This window comes from Mesoplodon densirostris, chromosome 18, assembly GCF_025265405.1.
Source record: "Mesoplodon densirostris isolate mMesDen1 chromosome 18, mMesDen1 primary haplotype, whole genome shotgun sequence".
Classification (NCBI taxonomy): Eukaryota; Metazoa; Chordata; class Mammalia; order Artiodactyla; family Ziphiidae; genus Mesoplodon; species Mesoplodon densirostris.
Genome location: NC_082678.1, coordinates 1,083,793 through 1,102,984, shown reverse-complemented (window position 1 = coordinate 1,102,984; position 19,192 = coordinate 1,083,793). Strand labels below are relative to the sequence as shown.

General features: G+C 42.6%; 1 protein-coding gene across 2 annotated transcripts in view; it reads right to left on the bottom strand.

Annotated features, from left to right (window-relative positions):
• SPAG9 (sperm associated antigen 9) overlaps positions 1-16,794 on the bottom strand; it is a 136,439-nt gene extending 119,645 nt beyond the window's left edge. For both annotated transcript variants that reach the window (XM_060082898.1, XM_060082899.1), the window contains exon 1: positions 16,296-16,794. In XM_060082898.1, coding sequence (XP_059938881.1) covers positions 16,296-16,598 — 303 coding nt within the window. In that variant the 5' untranslated portion in view covers positions 16,599-16,794. The remainder of the gene's footprint in view (positions 1-16,295) is intronic.
• Between the last annotated feature and the right edge of the window lie 2,398 nt (positions 16,795-19,192).

Genomic DNA, 19,192 nt, shown 5'->3' with positions numbered 1-19,192 from the left:
AAACAATCAGAGCCTTATATCATGTGAGGACACAGTGAGAACACCGCCAGGAAGTGGGTCCTCATCAGATACGGAATCTGCCAGCATGATGACCTTGGACTTCCCAGCTTCCAGAACAGTTGGAAATAAATATTTGTTGCTAAAGCCACTTACACTATGGTATTTTTGTTATAGCAGGCTGAGCAGACGAAGAGAGAACAGATGTGGCTGACACCACTTCTTCTCCCCTCTTTTTCTCTTGAAAGCAGACTTGATGTCCAGAGTTCTGAAAACGACTTGTTAACCATGAAGTATGTTACAAGAGGCCTCAGAGTCTTGGCCTGCACTTTGATGCCAGCACTCCCTATCTCTCCCATTTCTTGCTGAGAGGGAAGAAAAAAAAAAAAAAATTCAGACAGGGAATTTCCTGGCAGTCCAGTGGTTAGGACTCTGTGCTTCTACTGCACGGGACATGGGTTCGATCCCTGGTTGGGGAAGTAAGATCCTACAAGCCGCGTAGCACAGCCAAAAGGAAAAAAAGACAACCAGAGAATCATGGTGCTAACATGACTTTTAAGATCACCTAGGCCAACCTTTGCTAACGCAGAAGTAATCTCTACAATACTCTGACAATAGTTCCAATGATCTTAATATTTCCATTTTTAAAATGCCTGAATATTTCTAGACTAGCTACTATGTATAGGACAATGTAGGTAAAGTGTCTGTAATAACTATACTCAGGAGAAGTCACTTTTTCCGTATATGCCTAAGTCAAAGGATTTATTGAAGAACTTTTTGGAAGTTTTATTTAGCATAACTTGGCTCCAACAGTAAGGACAATAACTTGAATGCACAAAAGAGAATTTCAAACAGCTAGGCTTTGCAATTTGACCTTTAGCATACCTATCTACCCACCATCCAACCAACCAGCAAAAACCTAATACCTACTGCATCCCAGTAGTTTAGTGGGGGAATTAAAGCAATAGGTTAGTTAGGTAAAACACTGAAAGTACTATGAGAGGAGAAGGACAGTATGCTGTGGGAAGACATAAAATGGGTACAATCCAAACTTGGGTGCCATAAAAGGCATTCCTGAACTGAAACGTGAAAGATGAATAATGGTAGCCAGGCAATAGAAGAGAAAGAGAGTGCCAAGCTAAGAGGCAGCTTTTAAGAACGCCTGGAGAGAATGCCTTTTGCATAACAAACTCAAGGTGTTCAGTATGGCTCTAAAAGGAAAAGATTGGACTGGTAAAATAAGGAGCAGCCAGATTACAAGGCCCTGTATGTTAGAAGCTTTAGTCATTTCAAGAACTTTAGACAGAGACACTAAAGGCTTTTAAGTGTGGAAATGATCTGCCATTTTGGAGAGATCCAGGTACAGTGTGGTGGACAGTTTATAGGTTGGCAATACGGGAAGCAGACAGATCAGTTATAGGACAGTTTCAGTTGTACAGTCATTTATTCAGAAATTTTCAATGGGACTTCGCTGGTGGCGCAGTGGTTAGGAATCCACCTGCCAGTGCAGGGGACACGGGTCCAAGCCCTGGTCTGGGAGGATCCCACATGCCGTGGAGCAACTAAGCAACTAAAAAAGTGAGCAAGAGAGTCAAATGTTGCTGAGAAGACAAGTGTGAGAACGTGTAAGACAGAAAATAGAAGAAATGCGTTTATGAGAGTTATTCACTTCTGTGAATTTTCTTATTTGGTTTTTTTTTTTTTTTTGGCTGCGCCATGCGGCTTGCAGGATTTTAGTTCCCCGACCATGGGTTGAAACTGCGCCTAGCAGTGAAAGCACATAGTTCTAACTACTGGATCACCTTGGAATTCCCATCACTTTTGTGAATTTTTAAGAATATGAGTAGGCTGGGACTTCCCTGGTGGCACAGTGGTTAAGAATCTGCCTGCCAATGCAGGCGACACGGGTTTGATCCCTGGTCCAGGAAGACCCCACATGCCGCAGAGCAACCAACCCTGTGCACCACAACTACTGAGCCTGGACTCTAGAGCCCGTGAGCCACAACTACTGAGCCCACGTGCCGAAACTACTGAGCCCACGCATTGCAACTACTGAAGCCCGTGTGCTCTATGGCCTGTGTACTGCAACTACTGAGCCTGCATGCTGCAACTACTAAAGCCCGTGTGCCCAGAGCCCATGCTCCATAACAAGAGAAGCCACCACAATGAGAAGCCCATGCACTGCTACGAAGAGTAGCCCCCGTTCGCCGCAACTAGAGAAAGCCCACACGCAGCAACAAAGACCCAAGGCAGCCAAAAATAATTTTTAAAAAAATTACCTACAAAAAATGAAATAAAAAAAAAAGAATCCGCCCGCCAATGAAGGAGACATGGGTTCAATCCCTGGTCTGGGAAGATCCCACACGCCGCAGAGCAACTAAGCCCACACGCCATAACTACTGAGCTTGCGCTCTAGAGCCTGCAAGCCACAACTACTGAAGCCCACGTGCCTAGAGCCTGTGCTCCACAGCAAGAGAAGCCATCGCAATGAGAGGCCCGTGCACCACAACAGAGTAGCTCCTGCTCGCCACAACTAGAGAAAGCCTGAATGCAGCAACGAAGACCCAATGCAGCCAAAAGTAAATAAATAACTAATAAAATAAAAATAAAAATGAAAAAAAAGGAACGAGTAGGAGAAATTCTATTATACCTAAAGTTTCATATCTAAATAATTACTCTTCACATCAAAATAATGAGATGAATTATTTCCTGCATGGACAGCTTCCCTTTTATAAACTTGCTTGTTCCATCTAAAGTGCCTGCCTCTTTACTCTGTATCACCTCACCTTTTTTTTTTTTTTTTTTTTTTTTTTTTTGCGGTACCTTGGGCCTCTCACTGCTGTGGCCTCTCCCATTGCGGAGCACAGGCTCCGGACGCGCAGGCTCAGCGGCCATGGCTCACGGGCCCAGCCGCTCCGCGGCATGTGGGATCCTCCCGGACCGGGGCATAAACCCGTGTCCCCTGCATCGGCAGGCGGACTCTCAACCACTGCGCCACCAGGGAAGCCCATCACCTCACCTTTTTTATTTCCCGTGTAACACCTATTACAATCTGTAATTAACTGGTTTGTTTATTCTTTATTACAATATAAACTCTAAGAAGGCAAGGGCTACCTTACTTGTCTGATCTGTTTGTGGCCACATTCTCAGAGTCTAGAACAGTGCCTGGCTCAATATATATTTGTTCTTTCTGATTTTTCATGTCTCCTGTTTATCTACCTATGGGAACGGGGTAGGAAAGAACTAGAAGATCATGGAGTTTCTGCCCAGCCATTAAAAAAATACCTGCAGGAAAAGCAAGTGAAAATGCATTTTAAAGGACAAGAACAGAATCCAGAATCACAAAAACCCTAGACCCATCCCCTGTGGAGAATCCAATCAGCAGGACCTCAAATTACAAGGAAAACATTCTTCTCAGGCTCTATAAATCCTAGTGGAGCAGGTAAGCAGTCAGAAACAAGGTAAAAAAAGTTACTAGAGAAAACATTAAATGTAGGGTGGTTTCTCAATTTCTGCATCTCTAAATTTCAAAGGGGAAAAATAATCCATGGTATTTTTATACTATAATCTTAAATAAAAATTTTTAACCAATTTTGTTTTATAAATCTCAGATTTAAATTTCTTACAAAAAAGTAGCTAAACTGCAATCATTCCTTCCTTCCAGATGAGTGACATTAGTTCACTATAAAAATCTTAACTTACCTCTATAACTGACATGTACTCTGTTCCTAAACATTAATTCAAATGGAATATCAGATATTAAAAAATGTTCTCCTATGTAAATAAAATTGTGGTTATATGGTACAATGCTTTCATTTTTAGGATAAGTACTTTAAGTACCGAAGGGTGATGTGTCATAACATCTGCAATTTACTTTGAAATGGCTCAGCAATTTAAAAATATGCGTATGTATATATATATTTTGTCGTATGTATGTGGTGTGTAGGTAGATAAGTAAAAGAACTACTGAATCCAGGTAACAAACATATAGATAAAAAACAAACTTTTCATTTTTCTGTATTTTTGAAAATTTTCCTAATAAAAAGCTGGGGGTGGTTTACTGAAAATGTTTACTGACCTCAAAAATAAAAGGGGGGGAATACCCTGGTGGTGCAGTGGTTAAGAATCCACCTGCCAATGCAAGGGACATGGATTCGATCCCCGGTCCAGTAAGATCCCACATGCCACGGAGCAACTAAGCCCGTACGCCGTAACTACTGAGCCTGAGCTCTAGAGCCCACGAGCCACAACTACTGAGCCCATGCACCACAACTACTGTAGCATATGCACCAGAACTACTGAGCCCACACGCTGCAACTACTGAGGCCTGCCCACTCTAGGGCTGGTGCACCGCAACTACTGAGCCTGTGAGCCACAACTACTGAGCCCATGCGCCTAGAGCCCGTACTCCACAACAAGAGAAGCCACCGCAATGAGAAGCCCGTGCTCGCCACAACTAGAGAAAGTAGGCCCTGCTCGCCACAACTAGAGAAAGCCTGCACGCAGCAACGAAGAACCAACGCAGCCACAAAATAAATAATAAATAATAGTAATAAAATAAAGTATGGGGCTTCCCTGGTGGCGCAATGGTTGAGAGTCCGCCTGCTGATGCAGGGGACATGGGTTCGTGCCCCGGTCCAGGAAGATCCCACATGCCACGGAGTGGATGGGCCCGTGAGCCATGGCCGCTGAGCCTGCGAGTCTGGAGCCTGTGCTCCACAATGGGAGAGGCCACAACAGTGAGAGGCCTGCGTACTGCAAAAAAAAATAATAAAATAAAATAAAATAAAATAAAGTATGTAGCAGAGTACATGATACAGAGCAGGTACTCAAAAATGTTAATTCACCACCTTCCTCTTAAAAAATAAAAATGGTATTTTTAAAGTTCCCAATAATAATTCTAAATCCTCAACTTAGAAACTTCTCTATTGTATTAACATGTAAATTCCCATGGCTCAGTTCAAACGTTTTCAGCAGAACTATGCCAAACTACTAGACATGAAAATTCTCTTTTTCCCCTTGAAATGTACTGTTTATTATTTTTTCTTTTAATTTTTATTGGAGTACAGTTGATTGAAAATGTTGTGCTAGTTTCTGCTGTACAGCAAAGTGAATCAGTTGTACTTATACATATATCCACTCTTTTTTAGATTCTTTTCTCATATAGGTCATTAGAGAGAATTTCCTGTGCTATACAGTAAGTCCTTATTAGTTATCTATTTTATATATAGTAGTGTGTATACGCCAATCCCAAATTCCCAATTTATCACTCTCCCCATTTCCCCCCCAGGTAACCATAAGTTTGTTTTCTACATCTGTGACTCTATTTCTGTTTTGTACATAAGTTCATTTATACCATCTTTTAGATTCCACATTTAAGCAATATCATATATTTGTCTTTGTCTGACTTACTTCACTTAGTATGATAATCTCTAGATCCATCCATGTTGCTGCAAATGGCATTATTTCGTTCTTTTTTTAGGCTAATATTCCACTGAATATATGTACCATATATTCTCTGCCCAGCCCTTTGTTGATGTACATTTAGGTTGCTTCCACGTCTTGGCTATTGTAAACAGTGCTGCAATGAATGTGGGGGTGCATGTATCCTTTCAGATTATGGTCTTCTCCAGATATATGCCCAGGAGTGGGATTGCTAGATCATATGGCAGTTTTATTTTAGTTTTTTAAGGAACCTCCACACCGTTCTCCATTGTGGTTGTACCAATTTATATTCCCACCAACAGTGTAGGAGGGTACCCTGCTCTCCACACCCTCTCCAGCATTTATTGTTTGTCGATTTTTGATGAAGGCCATTCTGACTGCTGTGAGGTGTTACCTCATTGTAGTTTTGATTTGCACTTCTCTGATAATTAGTAATGTTGACTATTTTTTCATGTGTTTTTTGGCCATCTGTACATCTTCTTTGGAGAACTGTCTATTTAGATCTGTATTTCTTGACTGTGTCGTAGTAACCCTTGTCGGTCACTTTGTTTGCAAGTATTTTCTCCCATTCTGTGGGTTGCCTTTTCGTTTTGTTTATGGCTTCTTTTGCTGCGCAGAAGCTTTTAAGTTTAATTAGGTCCCATTTGTTTATTTTTGTTTTTATTTTCATTACTCAAGGAGGTGGATCAAAAAAGATATTGCTGTGATTTACGTCAAAGAGTGTTCTGCTTATGTTTTCCTCTAAGAGTTTTATACTGTCCAGCCTTACATTTAGATCTTTGATCCATTTCAAGTTTATTTTTGTGTATGGTGTTAGAGAGTGTTCTAATTTCATATTTTTACATGTAGCCGTCTAGTTTTCCCAGCATCATTTATTGAAGAGACTGCCTTTTCTCTATTGTATATCCTTGCCTCCTTTGTCATAGGTTAATTGACCATAGGTGCATGTGTTTATTTCTAGGCTTTCTATCCTGTTCCATTGATTTATTTTTCTGTTTTTGTGCCAGTACCATACTGCTTTGATTACTGTAGCTTTGTAGTACAGTCTGAAGTCAGGGACCCTGATTCCTCCAGCTCCACTTTTCTTTCTCAGAATTGCTTTGGCTATTCAGGGTCTTTTTTGTTTTCATATAAATTTTAGAATTTTTTGTTCTAGTTCTGTGAAATATGCCATTGGTAATTTGATAGGGATTGCAGTGAATCTGCAGATTGCCTTGGGAAATAAAGTCCTTTTGACAATACTGATTCTTCCAACCCAAGAACACAGTATATCCTTCCATCTCTTTGTGTCATCTCTGATTTCTTTCATCAGTGCCTTATAGTTTTCAGAGTAGAGGTCTTTTGTCTCCTTAGGTAGGGTTATTCCTAGGAATTATATTCTTTTTTTTTTTTTACTTGATATAGGCAGTTTTATTTTAGATTACATGGGCTTCTATTAGAAATGTAAACCAACTGAGTTATCACCATACTACCCCTGGGATTTACTGTCCTGATGTCTAGTCTGATGTTACTAAACCCTACCCTGCAAGGCAGTGGAGGGGGCAGTGGGATGTCTCCACAGGTCTGGTAGGCAAGAGCCTCCCTGCCCAAAACCTGGCCCTTGGGTCTGTGGTTTTGAAGGGACGATCCTATCAGCACACTTAACAAGAGGGATGAATCAAAATACTGCTACTTTAGAAATTCAGACGTGTGATTAAGAGAATGGACATTTAGGTTTTAATGACTAAAGCAGCTACTTGAGAAACCATAGCTTCCCGATGCCTGGACCCATTTTTATCCATACTTTATTTTTCCCTATTCCCATCACATCTGTAGTTACCAAAACCTGTCATTCTTTTTGATGTGATGGTAAATAGGATTGTTTCCCAATCTTAGAGGGAATGATTTCAGCTTTTCACAGTGCAGAATGATGTTAGCTGTGGGTCTGTCATATACAGCCTTTATTATGTTGAAGTAAGTTCCCTCTATTCCCACTTTCTGGAGAGCTTTTATCATGGGTGTTGGGTTTTATCAAAAGCTTTTTCTGCATCAATTAAGATGATCATATGCTTTTTATTCTTCACTTTGTTAATCTGGTATATCACACTGATTGATTTGTGGATACTGAAGAATCCTTGCATCCTTGGCATCAATCTCACTTGATCATGGTGGATGATCCTTTTAATGTATTGTTGAATTTTGCTTTGCTAGTATTTTGTTGAGGACTTCTGCATCTATGTTCATCAGTGATATTGGCCTGTAATTTTTTTGTGTGTGTGATATCTTCTATGGTTTTGGTATCAGGCTGATGGTGGCCTCATAGAATGAGCTTGGGAGTATTCCTTCCTCTGCAATTTTCTGGAAGAGTTTCAGAAGGGTAGGTGTTAACTCTTCCCTAAATGATTGCTAGAATTCCCCTGTGAAGCCATCTGGTCCTGGACTTTTGTTTGTTGGAAGTCTTTTAACCACTGTTTCAATTTCAGTACTTACGCATGGTCTTTGACATTTTCTATTTCTTCCAAGTTCAGTCTTGGAAGGTTGTGCTTTTCTAAGAATTTGTCCATTTCTTCTCGGTTTTCCATTTTATTGGCATGATAGTTGCTTGTTGTAGTCTCTTATGATGCCTTGTATTTCCTTTGTGTCAGTTTTAACTGCTCCTTTTTCATTTCTAATTTTATTGATTTGAGCCCTGTCCCCTTTTTTTCGTGATGAGTCTGGCTAAAGGTTTACCAATTTTGTTTATCTTCTCAAAGAACCAGCTTTTAGTTTCATTGACCTTTGCTATTGTTTTCTTTGTCTCTATTTCATTTATTTCTGTTCTAATCTTTACGATTTATCTTCTTCTACTAAATTTGGGTTTTGTTTGTTCCTCTTTCTCTAGTTGCTTTAGGTGTAAGGTTAGGTTGTTTATTTGAGATTTTTCTTGTTTCCTCAGGTAAGATTGTACTGCTATCAACTTCCCTCTTAGAACTCCTTTTGCTGTGTCCCAGAGGTTTTGGACCATCATGTTTTCATTTTCATTTGTCTGTAGGTATTTTTTTCTTATTTTCTCTTTGATTTCTTCAGTGATCCACTGGTTGCTTAGTAACATATTGCTTAGCCTCCATGTGTTTGTGTTTTTAACAGTTTTTTTCCTGTAATTGATTTTCTTTTCTTCTTTTCTTTTGGCCATGTCATGCGGCATGTGGGATCTTAGTTTCCCCGACCAGGGATGGAACCCGTGCCCCCTGCATTGGAAATGCAGACTCTTAACCACTGGACCACCAGGGAAGTCCCTCCTGTAATTGACTTCTAATCTCATAGCGTGTGGTCAGAAAAGATGCTTGATATAATTTCAATTTTCTTAAATTTACCGAGGCTTGATTTGTGGCCCCAGATGTGATCTATCCTGGAGAACATTGTGTATGCACTTGAGGAGAAAGTGTATTTGGCTGCTAAGTCCATCTGGTCTAATGTGTCATTTAAGGCCTGTGTTTCCTTCTTGATTTTCTGTCTAGATGATCTGTCCATTGATGAGAATGGGGTATTAAAGTCCCCCCTATTACTGTGTTTCTGTCAATTTCTCCTTTTATTGCTGTTAGCATTTGCCTTATATACTGAGGTGCTCCTATGTTGGGTGCATATATATTTACAATTGTTATATCTTATTCTTGGATTGATCCTTTGATTATTACAAAGTGTCCTTCTATGTTTCTTGTAACATTCTTTTTTTTTCTTTCTTTTTTTTTTTTTTTGCGGTACGCGGGCCTCTCACTGTTGTGGCCTCTCCCATTGCGGAGCACAGGCTCCGGACGCGCAGGCTCAGCGGCCATGGCTCACGGGCCTAGCCGCTCCATGACATGTGGGATCTTCCCGGACCAGGGCACGAACACGTATCCCCTGCATCGGCAGGCGGACTCTCAACCACTGCGCCACCCGGGAAGCCCCAACATTCTTTATTGTGAAGTCTGTTTTGTCTGATATGAATATTCCTACTCCAGCTTTCTTTTAATTTCCATTTGCATGGAATATCTTTTTCCATCCCCTCATTTTCAGGCTGTATGTAGACACCAGAATCCTTAAGTGAATTCCACAGACTTGTATTGAAGCTAATAACAAAATATCACTGGCCAAAACTTCAAAATGTATAGAATTTACACACATATTTTTTTATATATATATAAATTTATTTAGTTATGGTTGCATTGGGTCTTCATTGCTGTGTGCGGACTTTCTCTAGTTGCAGCGAGCAGGGGCTACTCTTCGTTGCAGTGCACAGGCTTCTCATTGTGGTGGCTTCCCTTGTTGCAGCATGCCAGCTCTAGGCGTGCAGGCTTCAGTCGTTGTGGCACGTGGGCTCAGTAGTTGTGGCTCGTGGGCTCTAGAGCACATGCTCAGCAGTTGTGGCACACAGGCTTAGTTGTTCCACAGCATGTGGGATCTCCCCGGACCAGGGATCGAACCCGTGTCCCCTGCACTGACAGTCGGATTCTTAACCACTGCACCACCAGGGAAGCCCTACACACATATATTTCTAAATGTCAGCTTTTTTTTTTTTTTTTTTTTTTTTTTTGCGGTACGCGGGCCTCTCACTGTTGTTTGTGGCCTCTCCCGTTGCGGAGCACAGGCTCCGGACGCGCAGGCTCAGTGGCCATGGCTCACGGGCCCAGCCGCTCCGTGGCATGTGGGATCTTCCCGGACCGGGGCATGAACCTGTGTCCCCTGCATCGGCAGGCGGACTCTCAACCACTGCGCCACCAGGGAAGCCCTAAATGTCAGCTTTTTGAATAAATACATTGCATACATTTTTAAACTGGGTCTATGCTGATATTTCTTATCTCAACCTAGTAATTTACTTAGGTAACATCTATATTCATTATGAGTGCTGAGCAGGGCAAAAAAAAAAAAAAAAGGTGTTTTTAAAATAACTCAACCCTTGGTCAAGGGAACAAAAGAACAGGTATTTGGCTACAGTCTAATACTAGCTCTCCTGGGAACCAAAAGGTTCCATGTAATTTAAGTATGCAGTGTATAGTTAAAGGTAAGCTAAGGAGTCCAAGAAACTTACGTACCAAACATAGGCACCGAATTGGATCAGTGACCTATGGCTTATACCACAGTAATCTAGTAAGTAGTTCTTACTCTACTAATCCATCTTGGTACCTTACCCATTCTGATAGTCTCTTTTGTGATTTTAAATAAGTAAAATATGAATGTCACCATCCCAAGAACACATAATGTATCTCAGTTAGATACTTAAATTCAGAAATCTCTAAAGGTAAAGGGTAAGATCTGTCTTAATAGCTAAACAATGGTTAACTAACTGATTACCATTTCACAAGGTAACACCCCCCCACACCAATGTACACACATTCCCCTAGAGAACAAATATACTGTTCATTTCAGAAAGTGCCTGGAAGTAGGGATTGACTAGACGCAAGGACATATCTACTCTGACTAGGGGCAGTGTGAAGCTTATTTCAAATAGTTCTGCAAGAAAAAACAATGGTATTTTTTAAAATATGAAAATATGTGTTTTAAAATGTACTCATTTTATATACAAAATAATTTGGGCATACAGAGATCAATGAAGCACTAAAGTGTATTTTGAGCATTCTAAAACTTAGAAATTAAGAGGTAACATAACATTCTGAAAAGCTGCTGACCCTTGCTCTAACTGAACCAAGAGAGAAATGAAGTCAGCACCTCAGTCAATCTTTGGACCAAAAATCTTTAATTCCCTGAAGATACCACAAGATACTGGTTTCAAGGAAAATAATATGGTGGCAAATATATAAAGTGAAATTTTCACAAAAGAAAAAATCAAGTTAGCCTATTTAAAACAAATGCTGGGACTTCCCTGGGGTCCAGTGGGTAAGACTCCACGCTCCCAATGAAGGGGGCCACGGTTCAATCCCTGGTCAGGAAACTAGACCCCACATGCATGCTGCAACTATGAGCCTGCATGCCGCAACTAAAAAAAGATCCTGCATGCTGCAACTAAAGATCCCACAAGCCGCAATGAGTATCCCATGTGCCGCGACAAAGACCCGTCACGGCCTAAATAAATGTTAAAAAAAAAAACAAACAAACACTGAACAGGTGCCACAGAGAGACTTCACTTTTTAAAAGTGTTTGAAAACTTCATGTCAAATGTTAACAACTAATGGACCTACTAACAGATCATCTGTGCATATAAACAAACTTCTTTTCCCCTACTGCTCCACTTAGTTTCCTGAACAGGGATGGAACCCATGACCCCTGAAGTGGCAGCTCAGACTTGTAACCACTGGACCACCAGGGAATCCCCATAATCTACTTAATAGCGAATTAAATTTCCTTTGACACTAGAGTAATAGAATTAAGGCTAAAAATCTGAATAAACATCATAATTACCAATTTAAATAACAACTGTGCTAAAGACACAAAATAAACTTAATGTTGAAGCAAATAGGGAATTTCCACTTTTTGCATCCTAAGTCCTCAATAGCCACCATCAACAAATATAAGCTGAAGTATTCAAAATTACTCTTCACTCCTGTCTTGATAAAAAAAAAATCATAAAACTAAATTGAGAAGACTTCAAATATTCCTTTTTAAGTGTTTATTAAAGAAGTGAACTTTCATGGTAAATTGTTTTGCAAACAAATCAAAATTAATTTCCTTAACTTTTGATTAAAATATTTTTATGAATCAGTGAGAACTATAACATCAATTTTAAAAAATCAATATCAATGCCTGCTTTCCTGCCCACAAATCTTATCACTCACTCCCATGTTCATAGACTTCCAAAGAAAACAACCTGATTAAAGTCTTAATATAAAACATCCATTTTGTTACATCTTTAAGTGGTGATTCATTGGGGAAAAGTTAATTAGAATATTCTCAGTAATATCTCTCATCTCTGCACTTAATCACCCCAGTCTTCTTCAGACAAAAAGCCACAGAAAAGCAGTCATAAAATCAGATAATCACAACATCTTCTTCCCAGAGAAGATATTCTCTCGTCATATATGCTTCTACCACGCACGGAGGATGGAGAGGGCACACCTTCATGTTTATGTGCCATCTCCCTCTACCCAACCATGCTAAATAAACTCTCGCTTTGAAACTAAATTCCCTATGCATAACTGAATCACTTTGCTGTACATCTGAAACTAACATGACATTGTAAATTCTTTTTTTATTTATTCAAATCATGTCTATTTTAAAAGAATCAGAATTTACACAAACAAAAACATAAAAAAACACTAATATATTCTTCCCCAAGAATAACATCTTTCCCCAGATTTTTTTTTGTGTGTGTGTGTCTGCACCACTCAGCTTGTGGGATTAGTTCCCCAACCAGGTGGTGTGAAACCAGCAGTGAAAGCACTGAGTCCTAACCACTGGACTGCCAAGGAATTCCCTCGCCAGATTTTTTTTTAATTACTGATTTACAGGTAAATTGTTCATAGATTCCCAAGGCTTACTCTGGATAGAGTAGACAGGAAAAGTCTAACAGAAGTGAAATCTAGGCTGAGCCAGAAGTGAGGAGCTAGCCAGGGTGAAGTTCTGAGGGAAAAGCACTCTAGGCCAAGGAAACAGCATGGGCAAAGGCATCAGACAGGACTTGGTTAAAGAATGGAAAAAATATACATGGCTGGAGCAGGGAGCCCAAAGGGGAGAATGGTGAGAGCTATAAAATGACAGATTTCTTGATTAGCATTTGAAGCTGGTTACAAATCTATCTAAAATCAGCCCTCCTTCAGATTGTTTTTATAGACTCAAAACCATCAGGCTAACTCCACACAACAAATTCAAATAAGCAACTAAAAAGACAGAAGGTATTCAAATTAAGTAGTACCATTATAATAAAGATTAACTTCCTGATTCCTTGTTGAAAATTCCTCCAAGCAAGAGATTAAAGCACTTCACACCTCCTAAAACATCCTCATTATTTACATATCCTCCTAAATTTTCACAAAGGTGCTCAGAATTTACTTAACTTTCTCTGGTGATGGTCAATTGCCATACTTTCAAATATTCTTGCTGTAAATACCCTGAGGCATTTTTGCTGTAATACCAGACTGTTTATGGAAATAGTCTTTGTATTAAAGGCCACAAACACTCAAAGAAAATTAAACACAGAATCATTTTTGCCTATTGGCCTAAGAGAGACTGAATTTCTGAGTACTTGGGTAAAACTTGATTTATGATCTTACATGAAAACTGATAACAAGATGGTTTTACATTTGTGGTCTGGAAGTTGGCTCATTCAGCATTACATCAGTGTTCTGTATTCTCAGATCATGGCCCTTTGCCCAAAGGTTTCATTATAGAAAATGTATATACATATTTGAAAAAGCATAAATTACAAAGAAAGTCATTGGATAATCTATTTTTTTGAAGTCATTTACTTAAGAAATTAATATACAATCCAGAGTCTAGCAGCTTAGTTTTATTTTGATTCTGCAACCTGTGGCAGATGGTTTCCTGGGCAGTGCGACCCTGGCATTTTGCCTGTGTTTACATGGACTGACAGGAGTTTAAGGCTGAAAGGAGTAATTTCTTTTATCTGCAGTAACAGGTCATGCTGGGCCTGTTCCTCACCTGTGTGTATACTCGGTTAATTCCACAGTCTTTCCATTTACATCCACACAATGGCAAGGACCTGTCTGAGCATGAAGACATGGCAAGTCATCTCAGGAGTAGTAGTACATAACCTCCGTTCCATAAGAGTTCCGTAAACAGCTAACAAACCAGTGGAAATTTTGATTCCATCCTTAGATTCTCTTTTCGAACCCTTCCTTCCCTATATACTTGGAAATACTCTTGAAATAAAGTCAATTTTGTTTGGCAAATTCAATAGCATTCCTTTGAGACAAATGGATCACAAAATCAGAACTAAAAATCATCATACAGTCAAGCTTAAGAAAAAAAACAAACAAACAGGGACTTCCCTGGTGGCACAGTGGTTAAGAATCCACCTGCCAACGCAGGGGACACGGGTCCGATCCCTGGTCCAGGAAGATCCCACATGCCATGGAACAAATAAGCTCGTGTGCCACTACTACTGAGCCTGTGCTCTAGAGCCCGCAAGCCACAACTACTGAGCCCATGCACCACAACTACTGAAGCCTGCACACCTAGAGCTCTGCTCTGCAGCAAGAAGCCACCGCAATGATAAGCCCGCGCACCGCAACTAAGACTAGCCCCCACTCGCTGCAACTAGAGAAAGCCTGCACACGCAGCAACAAAGACCCAACGCAGCCAAAAATAAATAAATAAATTTATTTTTAAAAAGAAAGGAAAGAAAAAGAACTATTTGACCTGGTACAAAGGTGTAAGTGACAAAAAGTTTAAATGGTGGTACTACTTAGCCTTAGGAAATGAGCTGCACGTCCTTAAAACTTTTCAAGTATTGGGGCTTCCCTGGTGGCGTGGTGGTTAAGAATCCGCCTGCCAATGTAGGGGACACGGGTTCGAGCCCTGGTCGGGGAAGATCTCACATGCCGCAGAGCAACTAAGCCTGTGTGCCACAACTTGTGAGCCTGCGCACCACAACGAGTGAGCCTGCACTCTATAGAGTCCGCGAGACACAACTACTGAGCCTGCGTGCCACAACTACTGAAGCCCGCGCACCTAGAGCCTGTGCCCCGCAACAAAAGAAGCCACCGCAATGAGAACCCCGCGCACCACAACGAAGAGTAGCCCCCACTCACCACAACTAGGGAAAGCCCTCGTGAAGCAACAAACACCCAACACAGCCAAAAATAAATAAATTTATTTTAAAAAAGAAAAAAAACTTTTCAAGTATTTTTGAAATACAACATGTCGTTCCTTCAATAATTAGTTATTTAGCTTCCTTCAATCACCATATATTTAACCAGGTTTGCTAGATGCTCAAGAAACAAAGATGAATAGGACACTTCACCTGTATTAGATAAGTTCCACAGAAATAATGCCCACACATCCTGAAAGCTAAAATCCTCCACTGTCTCAAGAAGTCAAAGACCTATCACTTGCACTCCAGAGCTGCAAAAGGTTCACAGACTCAAGGTTAGGGCACCGAGGTCACACTGCTGAGGCACTAAAGTTAAAAGCTGGCCAAGAGCACCTGTAAACCGTAGTCTTTGAAAAGGCTTGCCAACTGTCACCCACACCTCCTCAACCTTCCCCTCACCCCGTTCCCGTCCTCTTTATAAATAAACAAAGGGTTTTTAAAGGGAACTGTCCAAGGTTACCACCTGACAAGGAAGAAAGCTTTGATGTGGAATACCAATAAAATAAAATTGTATACTCTCCATATTTACAGAGTATTGTTATACAACATCTAACTGTTGACAAAGTGTCAACCAAGGCACTTAAAACATAAAATAAAACCTCTTTCTCAATAGGGTTAAAACGTCAACAAGAAACTGGCCGAAAGAGGGAGATCTCTAACTTCCCAAAGCAGCAACCCCCAGGAAAGGTGCTGGAACCAGCGGAAGTTCCATATCCAGGGCAGTAGTGTTTAAATGCGCCCCCCCACCCCGTGGTAAAAGTTTGAACAGCCATCTGACTATCCCACGGTGGTCGGAAACTTCCCTAAACTACAAGAGGCAAGCAGACACCCTAAAATCTCCGCTCTCAGCCAATCTCAGGTGTCCTCAGGCCAGGCTGTGGCTTCCTCCCCGGGCCTTGCTTCCCCCATCTCACTTTCTTCTCCTGGACACTCACTAGCCTGCCTGGGCGTCCAACGCCGGCTGGGGGTGCCGGGACCTCGCGGCCGCCGGGCTCGGTCCGGCTGGCCTCGGCCTCAGGCCTGCCTCCAGGAGGCCGGCGCGTCTCCCATTCTGAGACGGACCGCGACCCCCGGCCCCCGGCCCGCCCTCGGGCCGGGCCCTCGCACTCCCAGCCGGGCCGGCCCTCACCTCCTCGGCGTGCTTGCGCAGCGCCTTCTCTCGCTCGTACTGGGTGATGAGCTGCTCGTTGTCGTCCCGCAGCAGCTCCAGCTCCACCTGGTGCTCCTGGTCCTGCGCGAACACCGAGTCCAGGTTCTCCAGCACGGCCACCACCAGTGGCATCAGCTCCTTGACCACCTCCTCGTCGTAGCGCCCGATGAGCCGCTCGAACTCGCGGTAGATGGAGCCAGCCAGGCCGGACACCCGCTCCGACATCACGGCCCCGGAGCCGCCGGGCTCCTCCTGGTACACCACACCGTCCTCCAGCTCCATGGTGGCGGGCGGCCGGCCCGGGGCGTCGCCGGCTGAGGGGACGACAAGGGCCCGCACGGGACGGGCCGCTGGGGCTGGGGCTGCGGCTGGGCCCGGCTGGGTGGGGGCCCGGGACGGAGGAGGGGAGGGGTGAAGCGAGCGGACTCAGCCCTACCGCCGCTGCACCAACTGCCGGGGCGGCTAAGCCGCGCGCGCCACACGTCACCCGTGGGGCGGGATCCGCGCCGCGTCGGCCCGTAGGGCGGGGCCCCGCGGGAGGCCAGGCGCGGCCGGGGGCGGGACCAATGCGTCACCCTTCGCCGGCGGAGGCGGCGTGGCGTCAACACTCGGCGCCGCGACGTCGTTGCGTAAGCCAATAGGAAAGACTGCGAGAGGCGGGTGGTGAGAAGTGCCCGCCCCTGGCGAACCCCAGTGGAAAGGGAGGGGTTCTGGAAGAGTGACTAGCAGTCCAGAATAGCCAAAATTTTATTACTTTTTACAGCTCACAAAGGGCTTTCACATTTGTTCCTCACCACAAGGATGTTTGGTGCGGTAGACGTTTGGCCTTCGTTTCATGGACAAGGAAACTAGGCCCGGAGAAGTTATGGTTCACTCAAGGTCACGCAGCGAGAACGGGAAGGAGGCTGATCAGGGACTCAAACCAATTGTGATTGAGAATTCCGTACTCAGAGGAGCGGGAAACAGATGGGAAGGGAAAGCAACCTTAACTGGGACAAGGTTTGCCTCAGTGATAAGGTGGTCTTGAATAGGATAGAATTATTTTGGGGTTAAAGACAGTATGGATAGCCTTAAACAGAGGCCGTGCAAAGCATTCTGTAGAAGGGTAAAACGAACGCCACATCCTGTGCTTTGGCAAACACGGGTTTCTCTGCTTCCTCTGGCCAACTTGGGAGAGTGGCATTTCCTGGCTCCAGCCACCCTCCTTTCCTCTAATCTTGAAGCAGGGCAGGCTGATGGGTTGGGGACTAAGGAGGAAAGAGGTGGAGTCACTGGGGTGATTAAGTCCGATAGTACGTGAGGTCTCAGCCGCCTGCGAGAGAATCACGTGTGGGGAATGACAACACCCAAACCTCAGGCGAAGGATCACTTCCTGGTGCTCTCTTCTAGCTGATACCGAGGGGGGCCCTCTGGGGCTCCTGGGCACAAAACTCTTTCTGTGTCCCCCATTTCTTTGATTACAGGAAACAGGCTTCATTTAGCCTCCAAGATCTTCCCTGAGTTCCAATGGGTAGTTTCAAGCAGCTGTTAATTAGGAAAAGGAGGGGATTCATCAATACAAGAGAGAAACAGTAGTGGAGCCCTGGGGCAAGGTCCTGGTTACCCATCAAGGGATACACACAACAATATCTTTGAGCTGTTTTGCCCACAAGCATTTAGACCCCAAACCAGTTGGAACCTGAAGGTTGATGATGCTGATTCCTACTTACCTCACCACCAACCCATCAGAAGAATGTCCACGAGCTGATCACGCCCTCTTTGAAACATTACTATAAAACTTCTCACTATTGTCTCTAAGTTAGGACACAGTTTTTCCAGGCAGGAGCCCATTGTGTCCCCCTTTGCCTGGCAAAGTAATAAAACTATCCTTTTCTACTTCACCCAAAACTCTGTCTCCGAGATTTGATTCAGCACCGATGTATAGAGAAGCTGTGCTTTTGGCATCATAGCCTCTGCAAATGGGGCAGAAGACACTCCCAAAAGCCCCTTATCTCTGCAGTAGGTGACTCAGGAGTACTGTGGCCTCAACTCCTCTAAGAATAGGGCCGAGGAAGGCAAGATTTGGATAAAGAAGGTTCACTGCAGGAATCAGCTACCTCCCAGGATCATAAATACCATGGAGACCCACAAAAGCATTATGGAGGTTGGGCAAGGGCCAAGGTATAAAAAGACAAAAATGAAAATACTAAGCCTTACGAGGTCAGACATGATTGAATTTGTGGCCTGTACTGTCCCCCTTTCTCATCCTCACCCTACAGTCACCTTTATATTGTTTGTGTATATGTCTGGATCTTACTTCCGCCTATCAGCTGGTTAGGTATGTGCCCCAAATGCCCCTTCTTTTCTAAATCTCACATTTGAAAACCAGAAGAGTCTTACTCTGAATCTTTCTTTTCTTTTCTCTTCTCTTCTTTTTTCTCTTCCTGAGGGCGCTTACTTGGGCAATCTACCTATGTATGTACCTCTATTTTCCTAGGAGTCAGAGGAGCAGGAAGACTTAGGCCAAGGCTTTACTTTTTCTTTCCACAGTATTCTCATACACATCAGAAAGTTTAGAGAAAAAATGTCTGTTGACTTTCAGGTCTGAGATTATAATAAAGTCTTCATAGTAAGTATGCTTCTTTAGGTATAAATTCAAGATAGAAATATATGAGATACATATTTATATTGATTTTAGGCTTCTGCTAGCTAAGTGATCACATTTGTTTAAAATAAAATTCTGCCAAATATCCATCAACTCTTAAATAAAATACGGTGTATGCATATAAAGGAATATTTATTATTCAGCAATGAAAAGAAATGTAGTACATACTACAACATGGATGAACCTGGAAAATATACTGAGTAAAAGAAGCCAGTCACAAAGGACCACATAT